Source organism: Zonotrichia albicollis, chromosome 21 (assembly GCF_047830755.1).
Source record: "Zonotrichia albicollis isolate bZonAlb1 chromosome 21, bZonAlb1.hap1, whole genome shotgun sequence".
NCBI lineage: Eukaryota > Metazoa > Chordata > Aves > Passeriformes > Passerellidae > Zonotrichia > Zonotrichia albicollis.
In genome coordinates this window covers 4,809,630-4,821,724 of record NC_133839.1, presented here as the reverse complement: position 1 = coordinate 4,821,724, position 12,095 = coordinate 4,809,630, and the positions used below count along the sequence as shown (strand labels likewise).

At 47.0% G+C, this 12,095-nt stretch overlaps 1 protein-coding gene across 2 annotated transcripts in view; it reads left to right on the top strand.

Annotated features, from left to right (window-relative positions):
- ASTN2 (astrotactin 2) overlaps positions 1 to 12,095 on the top strand; it is a 352,662-nt gene that overhangs the window by 103,413 nt on the left and 237,154 nt on the right. The window contains exons 4-5 of one of the 2 annotated variants that reach the window (XM_074556303.1): positions 1,185 to 1,334; positions 9,669 to 9,776. In XM_074556303.1, the coding sequence (XP_074412404.1) occupies positions 1,185 to 1,334; positions 9,669 to 9,776 (258 nt within the window). The remainder of the gene's footprint in view (positions 1 to 1,184; positions 1,335 to 9,668; positions 9,777 to 12,095) is intronic. The other variant, XM_074556304.1, reaches the window with a different exon arrangement.

Here is a 12,095-nt window from a genome sequence, read left to right as displayed (position 1 = left end):
TGCAAGCCACTCCAGAGCTCCCTGCTCCACTTCCACAAGTCCTGTATCACACAGCCCCAAGGTCTGGATAACTCTCCATCTGTTCAGGGCAGGCCCTGCCACACATTCTGCTGGGCAAGGGAGCTGCAGGGTCAGGCTTCCCCCTGTGAACACAGCAGCAGGAGGCTGAGCCACCCCAGTGCTGCCCCAGCATCCTTCCCTGGCACCTCAGGGGGATGTGTGCTCTGGGGATGGGACTGGATGCTCTTTGGAGACCCTTTCTCTCTTCTGGATATATTTTTTCCTCATATGATGCTGCCTGCTGGGGTTTCTGATACTGCAGGACTCAGCTGTGCCCGCTGTAAACGTCAGGGGCTTTGGGGAGCTCTGTCTTTGATCTGTGGTTCCTGGGGGAGCCTGATACTGGAAAATTCAAAGTCATTACACAGCTGGTCCCTTAGCTCCCTCTCTTTCTGGAGCTTTCCTGAAATGGTTCCCACTGCTGGCACTTAACTCAGACAGGGAGTTTGATCCTTGTTTCTCTGTTGCCTGGTATGACTGGGTGGATGCTCTCCCTCTGTCTCCCAGCATGGCAGCACTGGACATTGTTTACCAACTGGTCATTGTTTTATTGGTTTTATGTGAATTTTTTTGACTTAGTGACCGATAATGGTCCAGCTGTGTGGGACTCTGGAAGGAGTCAAGAGTTTTTCATTATTACCTTTTAGCCTTCTGTGTGTATCCTTTCTGTATTCTTTAGTATAGTTTAGTATAGCATAATATAAATAGCATAATGTAATATAGTGTAATATAATATAGTATAATACAATGTGATACAATGTAACATAGCATAATACAATGTAACGTACTATTGTACAATATAATAGAGCATAATACAATATAGCATAGCATAATATAATGTAATGTAATGTAATATAATATAATGTAATATAATATAATAATAATATAATATAATATAATATAATATAATATAATATAATATAATATAATATAATATAATATAATATAATATAAATTAGCCTTCTAAGAACATGGAGTCAGATTCATCATTTCCTTCCTGCCATGGGGGACTCTGAAAATCCCACAGGACCCAGCTCCAGCTTACCCAAGGAAAGGTTTCATGGGCAGAGGGGACACGGTGTGGCCGCTGTTTTGTAACCACAGCCCCTTTGCTGGCGTTGCAGCTCCCGAGGTGACACAGGAGACGGTGGAGTCGCTGATGCAGAAGTTCAAGGAGAGCTTCCGCACCAACACGCCCATTGAGATCGGGCAGCTGCAGCCCGCGCTGCGCAGCACCTCCGTGGGCAGACGGAAACGCCGCAGCCGGCCCCGAGGTACGTGGCCATGGTGCCCTGGGACTTTGTCTTTTATGTTTTACAATTCCTTAGTGTGTAACTCTAAATTCCACTGGAGGAGACCCCCAGGGTAAGACTCAGCGGGCTGTTGGGATGCACTCTGGCTAGGATAGACCCCAGCCCACATGGTCTTACATGGACAAAAGCAAAAGATGGAAAGTGCTCCTCTGTGGTGGGGTGAGAGAGGGACAAACCCCACACAGATCTTCTGGGTGGGCTGGTGGAGGTGCCTGTGAGTTGTGTCACATCATGTCCCCTCCAAGGGATCCTGCTGCAAGCTCGGAGTCCCTGTCAGCTGCCCCAGCTAAAACACAATGAAACAATTTCTTGTCAGGTTCTAGTTTCATGAAGGGGTGAAACTAAATTTGGCTGTCACTCACATTATTGGGAGATCTCTTCTTTCTGCTTTCCCAGTGCTTGGGGGCTTTAGGAGCTACACAGAGAGTGGGAGTGCAGCATTCATGGGTCTAAAGGCTGTACCACACAAAAGGCTCTGCCAAGGGTTTGGATCCAGGTCTCCATCTCTGGAGGAGGAGGAGATATCAGATCCCTTCAGGGGTGATGGGGATGAAGGTCCCTTGGCCATGATCTGCCCAGTGCACTGAGGGTCTTTGTGTCAGCTCTGGGAGCTGGGAAAGAAATACTTTTCTTTCTGTTTATTCTTATTTTTGTTCTTAAAAAAAGGAAAAACCTTTGTTTATCATTTATTTATGAGTCTGAAATGTGATCTTTTATTCCTGATATGTTTTCCTGCGATACAGGCCTGGAGAGGGCTTTTTTTTATTATAGCTCTGCCCATAAATTATTTACTTAGTGTGAAGAAAATGTTCTGACTCTTTAACTGGTTTAAATTATTTGGTTTGTTTCCTAGTAGTTATTCAAATACACATCTCTGGATCTTAGTGTGGGTGCAGGTGCTCTAGGGTCCATGCAGACTGTCAGGGAAAGTTTCTCTGATTCCCTGCTCCAATCTCTTTTTTTTTTTTTTTCTTTTGTGTGTGTTTTTATTTCATTTTTGAACTGGAAGTAAGAGGCTTTTTGGTCACTAATGGAGCAAGTCAGTTAATCCTTGCAGCTGAGTTTAGGAGGAGGCACAGTGCCCAGCTGCAGGCAGAGCCTCTGGCTGAGTGGGAGCAGAGTGTGGCCCTGAGCCAGCCTGGCTGGTCCCCAGCCTCTGGAGACACCCCCACCCCATTTCCCACCTCCCCAGGGTTCCTCTGCCTATTTGTGACCATGGGAAAGTCGGTGGTTAGCAGGACAAGAGCACCCTTGGTTTCTCTCCATCTCTCCCCACTGGTTTCCTCAGTATGAGAAAATGACATTGCTTTGTACCCAGAGTCTGTGAGGGATGAGGAGGCTGAGGCAGAATGTGCCCCATGGGCTTCAGGAGGACTTTGGCTCCCAGAGTCCCCAGCCACAGGGATCCCTCACCAGCACACCCTAAAAAGGAGATTTTTAAGTTCTCAGTCCTCAGAAATCCCCAAAAAGCTAGGTAGTCCCAGTTTCTCCAGTGGAATCTCACTCTGCACAGCCCCATCCCATTCATCCTTTTTTCCTCTTAATTTAAATATGTTTTTCCTTGTAGAGGTGGGTGCTGTTGCTGAGCTGATCCATGCCATTCCCTGCCCATTCCCTGGCTTCTGTGCTGGAGTGTCACAGACATCTTTTATGAAAAATCCTTTCCTTAGGATTTTTCCTCCTGAGAAGCTGGGAGGCCTCAGGAACAAAATGTAAACAATGATTATTTGCTGCTTGGAATGCAACAGGTGCATCTGATTGGTCTCATGTGGTTGTTTCTAATTAATGGCCAAACACAGTCAGCTGGCTCCGACTCTCTCTCTGAGCCACAAACTTTGTTATCATTCTTTGCTATTCTATTATTAGCCAGCCTTCTGATGAAATCCTTTCTTCTATTTTTTTAGCACAGTTTTAATGTAATATATATCATAAAATAATAAATCAGCTTTCTGAAACATGGAGCTAGGTCCTCATCTCTTCCCCAGTCCAAGAACCCCTGTGAGCATGGTCACACTGGAGGTTTTGTTTTTACAGCCTGTGGTTACCTGTGCCTGGGGCAGGCAAGTGGCTGGAGTGCAAACAGCCCCTCAGGGCAAAGGATGATACCACAACTCGGGATGTTTACATTTCCTATCCAGTGGCAAGCACAAACCCTTTGCCTCATTAATCCATTGCAATCCATGAGAGTTGTTTTTTCCTCCCCCTAAATGAAATTGTCCATTTGGGATCCATTCATTTCCTCCTAACAGCCTCATGACAGTTCCACTGATAGAGTTTGCATCCAACTTTCTTTCTGAGTAGTGACAAGTCAGCCTGATGGATGCATGTGTGTAATTATTTTCTTGTGGTTTGATTTAATTAATGTTTAACCTCATCAAAGCCCTACAGCTGGAGCACTCTCCCTGCAGGAACTGCACACAGCAGAAGGATTTCCTCCTCTATGGAAAAGCCCTGAAAGGGTTTCTGAGTGCTATTCCTTCAGAAGGATGGGATAAACCATCCAAACCTGATCCTCAGCCCAAGGGAAACAAATCTGGGATAAACTTTGCCTTGCTTTCCTTCCCTGCTCTGAGTGTGCATAAGCTGCTGCCCATTGCTCCTCATTAAATCTGATTTAGCCCTGAGTGTTTCAGCAGCTCTGGGAGAGGTGCTGTTTCCCCAAGTAGATTGATTAAAAAAAAAAAACCAAAAACAAAACACCAAACCACACCACGCTCTCTATTTACAATGCCATATAACTTTATTTTGCCTAACGACTCTTTCATACAACCTTTCTCCCTAAACACTTTCTATGGAGTGAAGCACATTCAGAGCTTATAAATAATTGAGGGAGAGTGAGGATGGAGAGAGCTGAGGGTGAGAGGGGAGGGCTGGAAGGAAGAGATCTCAGCTGGGGGCTGGCAGACCTGAAGGGAGGGAGGGATGCTGTATTCCAGAGTGTTTATTGATCCTGAAATGCAGCCCCAGAGCATCCAGAATGGGGCAGCGATGCCCTGGGGAGAGCAGCAGGGCAGGGGCTGAGGTTTGGCTGCTGCACCGGGCTGTGTGCCCAGCCCCGGGCTGGGAGGTGCTCAGAGAGGGGGTCTGGTGCCCTCTCCTGGGGCAGGGCTTTAAAAACACTCTGGGTTTGGGAAGAAATAACCCATAGTGGTCCTTCTCCCGAGACACCATGTGCTGTTCATCGGGATGTGCTCCTTACTGGGGATGCAGCTCTTGTGCTGTGGAGGTCCTGGTGGTGCTCTGAGTTAGCCAGAGCTGCCTGAGGGAGGAGAGATGAGGCTCAGCTGGGCTCATCCCTTGTTCCTGCTTTTGCCAGGGCACCTCTGCTTTCACCTTGCCCTGTCTGACTGCCCTGTGGTGCCTGTGGAGCATCACATTTAGCTGGTGAGGTTTTTCTGGAGTTCACCTGGGAGCTTTCACCTCACCTGAGTCATAATATTGTGTCCAGCTCTTTGAGTTGCTCCTTGGTGAAAATAAAACCCTCCAGGCTGTGCAAGGGCTGCTGTCTGCGATCAGCATCATCCCAGATTTCCACAGTGGAAGCCCATGGCTCTGTCACCTCCTGCTGCACCTCCTGCACTGCTGGGGTGTTCTGGGTGGAGACTGAAGGAAAAAGGAAGATTGGGGAGGAGGAAGAGTTTCCTCAGCTGTATGTGAAGCCAGTGTGTGTGAACATACCCCTACCACAGGGTCCTTTGTTTTAAAGGCCATTTTTCTTTATACTTTCATGGTTTTGGGGTTAACTGAGTAAGTTTCAAAAGAAAATGTTTGTGCATTTTTTTATTTATTTCTCTTTAAATCTGCATCTAATTTACCTTCCTCTGACCACATTTGATTTTTTTTTTTTTTTATGTCAGTTTTCTGGTGCTCTTTTCAGGGATAAATTAATTGAACTGAAAATTTCCACTTAGCTAATTGCATTGCCCTGCCAGCTCCTCTTAGTGCTGTGCTGGCGACGGCATTCCTCACCCAGATTTTCCTGGGAAGCCTGGGAACATAGGGCCTTGTTGAACCCCCAGAAAGCAATATTGTATGGAGTGAACGAGCATGGAATGGGGTGAACCCAATGTAGTCAGTGAGGGAAGTTGTGGGTCTTGAATTCTGTGCTATGTACAGGAATTTGCCCTTTTTCTGGAGGAAAATGAAGCAGAGAATCCTTTTTCCATTGATAGTGGCTGCAGGGTAGAGGGATCACAAAGATGTCACCCAAGGTGGCACTGCTGGGGACAAAACTAAGCTTCCACTTCTATTATAACATCCAACTTTGCAGGATTAAGTAGCTGAGGTCAGCTTGGCCTCAGATAGGAGTTATCCGAACAGCTACTGTTAGTTATTTCTTTATTTTTACTCAATTTTGATTCCTTTTACATCTACAGTTCGTTCCCTGAGATGTTCTACGACCTCCTGGCTTCAGGGAAGGGATTAAAAATGTCATGTTTGTTCTTTATGTCCTCTTTAAAGACAAAAATCTCACTTTTAAAAATATCCACGTGGCTTCAGCTAACAAAAAGTCGTTGGGGATGACTCTGGTTCCTGAATTTTATTTCCTTATCCCCACTCTGCATTAACGGGACTGTCTTTAATTACAGCATAACGAGGTGTTTGCCTTGGCACCCCGCCTTGCTCCCCACTAAATTAATGCTACACTCAAAACAAGCACCCTGCCCTGGCTCCTGCCTGAGCTGAGATCTATTTGAAGGGATTAACGAGCTTGTAAATCTGCAAACAGGATTAGAAACAAGAGCATCTTGCTTGAGCTCCCCTGCCCCACTGCCTGCTGAACGAGCTGGGCAGGAGATGGGTTGGGTGAAGAAGGGGAGCTGTGTTTTTTCTCCAGTCTCAAAAGCAGGAGTAAACCGGGTGTAAAGAGGGAGTATCTCCCTGTGAGAGCTGCTGGAGAGAGTTGTCAGTGCATTACTGATACCCAGCCCTTCAAAATTGCCATTTCCCTGTTCTCTGTCTGTAAAGCATCTTATTTCAGTTTATAACTGATTGCAGTGATTATAGTCTTTTAGTTTTCTGATACTGGGTGTTTTTCTCCCTGTTTTGGAAGGAAAGGGAATGCTGACCAGGCAGAACTGCTTGGCTTTACCTGGATGCTGTCCTTGTTTATCAGTAATTGCTCATGAGCATCCTTGGCCCCATCGTGATTATTCTCAGCCCTGTGCCCTGTTCTTGTGACCAAGGCTGGTAATGGACGTGGAAAAGGAGGCACTGCCCCAGTTGTAAATGTCTCACTGGAGTAATTTGGTCAGATTTTGGGGCCAGTTAAACATGAAATCATGTTCTTGGCAAGATTACTTGTGGATTAGTGTCCCCGCGTCCTCCAGACTGGGTTCTGAGATCCTCAAAACCACTGCCAAGATGTGGTCCAGCATCCTTGATGGCACCAAGGTGTAAAAGCTCATCCTTGGTGTGTGCCCCAGGCTGGCATTGCCAGGCTGACCTCTGGCACTGCGTGTTGGGTCAGAGGAGACGTTTCCTCCGCGGGCTGGGGCCCCGCACCGGGTCTCACAACTGCTGTATTTATACATCCTGCTCAGTGCTGGGTAATCAGAAAATGCAATATCGCTGTCACCAGCTCTCTGAAGACATCCAGCCTGAGTAATTTAACATGTCAGCTCCATCCATCACGGGCACGCAGCCGGCACACAAACGCACAGTGGCCGGAGGGGGCTGGGCCGTGGCTGGCAGAGCAGCTGCTGCCTGTGCCAGCTGCCTGCTCACCCTCACAGGGCTGCGTGAAAAATCACTCGGTTTTAAAATTTTAGAAGTTTAATAGTAATAAAACGGTTATAAAAATAGTAGTACAATAAGAAATAGTAGTACAATAAGACAATTTGAATTGGGGCAATATGAGACAATAGAAACAAAGAGTTACCGACAGTCCGGGTACCTTTTCTGGGTAGCACCAGCCTGAAAAGGACACACATTAACAAAGGATTAACCCTGTAAAACAACAGCCTGTTGCATATTCATACACTTCATACATGATGCATAAATTCCATTCAAACACAGGATTCTGTCTGGTCATCATCAACTTCTTCCTCTGAATCCTAACAGTGCCTTCGAGGCAAGAAGTTGTTTGGTTCTTCTGATAAGAGGGAAATAAATTCTTTTTCTCTGAAAGATTCAGGTGTCCTGTGGCTGCTATCTTGCTACAAGTCCTTTCTTTACAAAAAAAAGTATCCTCCATAGCACAGTTTCTATTTTAACATTTTTTATAACCTAAAACTATATTTAACACACTACTTAAGAGAATTATTACAGCATCACTTTCTAACACAACACATATAATATTAATTTTAATATTTGCAAAAAGCCAGTCATACAATACACATTTTTCATAGGTGTGACAGCACACAGAGCACCACAGGGCTCCCTCTGTCCACCCCAGCTATCTGCCTGTGCAAAAGGGGCCAGCTCTGGTGCATGAGGAGGTGACAGAGGGATGTGACATGTCCTACCTGCACAGGCAACATCCAGGTTCCTCTCCCAGGCAGGGGCAAGGGCTGTGCTGTGTCACAGACATCTCTTATGAAAAATCCTTTCTTTACAATTTTTCTTCCTGAGAAGCTGGGAGGCCTCAGGAACAAAATGTAAACAATTGTTATCTGCTGCTGTGGAATGCAGCAGGTGCATCTGTGATTGGCTCATGTGGATGTTTCTAATTAATGGCCAATCACAGTCAGCTGGCTCCGACTCTTTGCCTTTGTTATCATTCTTTCCTATTCTATTCTTAGCTAGCCTTCTGATGAAATCCTTTCTTCTCTTCTTTTAGTATAATTTTAATGTAGTATATATCATAAAATAATAAATCAAGCCTTCTGAAACATGGAATCAGATCTGCATCTCTTCCCTCATCCTTGGTCCCCTGTGTATGCTGTCACAGTGCTGAGCTCTCAGCAGTGGGGGGACTCTCCCAGAGCTGGTGTCTGTCCCCCAGCCCTGGCCCCTGCAGCAGCCCCTGCTCAGTGAGAAGGGGATTTGCAGCAGGGCTGCAGCCCTGGCTATTTGCCCTATGTTAGAAGCCCAGGTTAATTAAGATTTTCCTCACTCATGCAAATAATGCTTATTGGTCTTAGCACTCTGCTGTGTCTCTCAAACCCCTTGGAGTGGGTGTATAATGGCTCTGGCTGTTTTTTGTGGTGTTTGTGGCTGAAGAAGGGTCATGGTTTGGGATCTTTTAACGCCCCCAGCCCCCTGCCCAAACCCTAAATGCTGCTGTGTTCAAGCACTGACCCTCCCTGCTGCTCCCAGGAGCAAAGGAGCCAGCAGAGCCCCTTCCTGCCCTGCTGCTGGAGCTGCCCTGAGGGCACTGCTGGGCCAGGGCAGGGCATGGCTGGGGCAGGAGCCACGTGCTGAGCTCCTGGTGTCCCTCTGGCTCCTGCCAGCCACCTCTCATCGCCGTGATTGAGCATTTCAGAGGGCAGAAGGCACCGCTCATTTTCTGTTCTCCTGCCAAGAAATGGGGAAATTGCGCTGCTGCCTAGAATAAAAGATTTTTTAAAAACAGTAAAATATTTTAATGGCAGTTTAAAGGGCCACTGTCAACCCCCAGAGGCCTCTTTTCTTTAAGCTCTGCAAAGATTGAAGGACTTGTGCCAATTAGAGTCTGTGGTGCTTTTTTAAGTATCCATTGCTTCTTGGTGGGTCTGGGGATGGAGCCAGCTGGGCTCCTGCTGCATCCCACACCATATCTGGAGAGGGGGAGGCTGGGTGAACCACAGGCCAGCCCTGCTCCTGTCGGTCCTGACTGCTGCTGTCACAACAAACTGGGGGAGCAAATGGGGCAAATTGGGTGCTGAGGAGCAGAAAAGACCCTCAGGAGGGTCCTGGTGCCCCCCCCCCCCAAGGGCTGTATTCCCCCTGTACCATTTGTCCTTGCTGGGTTTGCTAAATTTCACTGCATTTCAGCCTGCAGGTGTCCTTGGGGAGAGCAGCTGTCACACTCGGGGGTTTTCTTTGTAAGTCCCTTGAAATATATTTGTGCTTTCATTTCTGAGGATAGAAAGTGTCTTCTTACATTCACATCACTAAAGTCACTGTGGGGGTCTTGATTTTTGATGAAATCATGAATGGTAAAAGTTCCTGATCACTACTGGTGACCCCAAGCATGAAATAATGAATGGTAAAATGAAATAATGAATGGCAAAAGTTCCTGATCACTACTGGTGACCCCAAGCAAAGAACCTTAGCAAGGAGTGTAGGTTGCTGGCTGAGGAGCTCCTGGCTCCACCTGCTCCTGAGCATCCCAGCTGCCAGGGCTGATGTTTTCCTCTCTATTGCCTGCAGGTGGGATCGGGTTTGGACGTGCCAAAGGCAACTCTGGCTCGGAGGCAGACGATGAAACCCAGCTCACCTTCTACACGGAGCAGTACCGGAGCCGGAGGCGAAGCAAAGGTACAAAAGGATGCTGTGGTTGCACACTGGTGTCAGGGGAAAAGAAATGCTTGGCTGTCCCATGGGTGATGGTGTCTGATACTGCCCGAGTCTAAAGGACAGCCACACCAGTCTGTGGTGGTCAGCACGTCCCAGGATGTGCTGTTTGTGTGATGCAGCACCATGCAGGAGCCATAAATCCCATTTCCCATAAATCCCATTTCCCATAAATCCCATTTCCCAGTGATGTTGCTGAGCTTCTGGGTTTCTTTGATGGTTTCTAATATCAGTTACCCTCCACATGCCCTGGCACTTCCCCAAAGCTGCACCATTGGGGAGTGGTTGTGTCTGTCCTCATCCTGGCACCAGTGCAGCTGTCAGGGATGGTTGCCCTGGCAATTCCTTGCTCCAAACTCCTATTTTCTGCCCTTTATTTCCCATGCAAAACATTCATTGGATGAAAATTGCCCAGCCTTCCACTTGGCACAAAGGCAATTAAAAAGAACAAATTCAAAACGAGAGTTGGGGCAGGGATTTGTAGACCCAAGTCCCTTTAGGCTCTTTTGTGAGTTAGAGAAGCCAAGAAACTGAAATATCATCTGGAGTTTGAAATTAGTGTCCGCATTTCCTCTCATCACATCACATCACATCACACCAGATCGGTTTTTGTCATTTTTTTCGGGACGCTCAGCCCAAGCCGTTTGGTGGAGGAGAGGACGAGTTCTGCTGCTGCTGCTGCTGCTGGGTTTGAAAAATCACTGTCGGGAAATAACTCCGTTGGGAAGCAATTTAAAAATTGCACAGTGGGTCTGCTCCCTCCATTTGTTTTGTGCAGGGAGCTGGGCCCCGGCAGAGCGCGGCAGCCAGATAGATGCCGGCGCCCACCGCAGCAGCACGAGGCCCCATTTGTTTCCATGATGAGCCATTCCCATAAATGCTTCCAGTGTGTTTATTTGAATGTGAAATTGCCTCAACACCTCTGATCAGCTCAATGGTTGCGCACGGGAATAAGCTCACGCATGCACAGGGGTGTGCTGCAGTTGTTCCTGCTCAAAGGCTGGGCCTTCAATTTTATATTTCTGGTTTTTTTTTCTTTTTTTTAATGTGTTTTAGAACCAAAGAAATCATCACCATGTTTAAAATGAGCTTTTGATGAAAAGGATGAGAGGATTCGTGAGTTCCTTACCTGCTGCGGTGCAAACACGGCTGTGATCAGGGGAAAATTATAAAATAAGAAACCCAGAACGGTTAGGGTTGGAAGGGACCTTAAAATCACCTTGTTCCACCCCTTGGTATGGTCAAGGACACCTTCCACTGTCCCAGGTTGCTCCAAGCCTTGTCTAACCTGGCCCTGGACACTTTCAGGGATCCAGGGGCAGCCACAGCTTCTCTGTGCAACTTGTGCCAGGGCATCCCCACTCCCATAGTCAAGAATTTTTTCCCAATAAGCTTAAACTTCCTTCTAACCCTGCCCTCTGTCAGTTTGAAGCCATTTCCCCTTTCCTATCATTCCATGTCCTTCTCCAGCTCCTTTCAGGTACTGGAAGTACTGCAGTTATTCACTCCTAAGCCTTCTCTTCTCCAGGCTGAGCAATCCCAACTCTCTCAGCTTTTCCTCACAGGAAAGGTGTTCCATCCCTCTGATCATCTTCATGCCTGTGTGACAGGAGGAAGGAATTGTTATGTTGCAAACAGGGACAAAAGAAGCTGTCCCAAAACACTGCTGGTACAGGGATCAGATTTCCCAGATGCTGGAGTAGCTTTTTCAGTGACTTATTCAGGAGTACTGGGCAGGCTGTGATGGTCCTTGGCTGCTTTGGAAAAGTCACTGAAGTTTGGGGTTTTTTCAGCTTCCACTAGGGAAAGGGGTGATAGGGCACAGGGAAGGTATGGAAAACTGTGTTTTAATGAGAGGCAGATAAATCTTTGCAAGGCTGCCTTGTTGCCATTCCCCTTGAGGTCAGCTGCTCTGCAAGCCTCTTGAAAAAGGCTCATACTGGATGTCGGGTACAAAGATATTTTTATTGACGTCTGTGTTGGTTTTTGGTTGTTGGTTTTAGCTTCCTTGTAGGGCAAATATAAAGGAGCAGATGAATGGGAAGAATTCCTTTCTTTCCCAGTGAATAAGCTGTTGTTCACCTGGGCAGCTTTGATGGCTGGGTTTGAAGGGAATTCAGGAGGCAGAGCTGCCTCGCGCCATCACACAGGGCTGCCTGTTAGATCTGCCTTAGTGTTTGAGCAATGCTGTGAGAACCTGGTTTGTTCATGTTCACTGGGGGCTAACTGAGGGAATTGTCTTGCATAAAGTCCCCATTGTACTTCCCCTCCTGCCTGGATAAA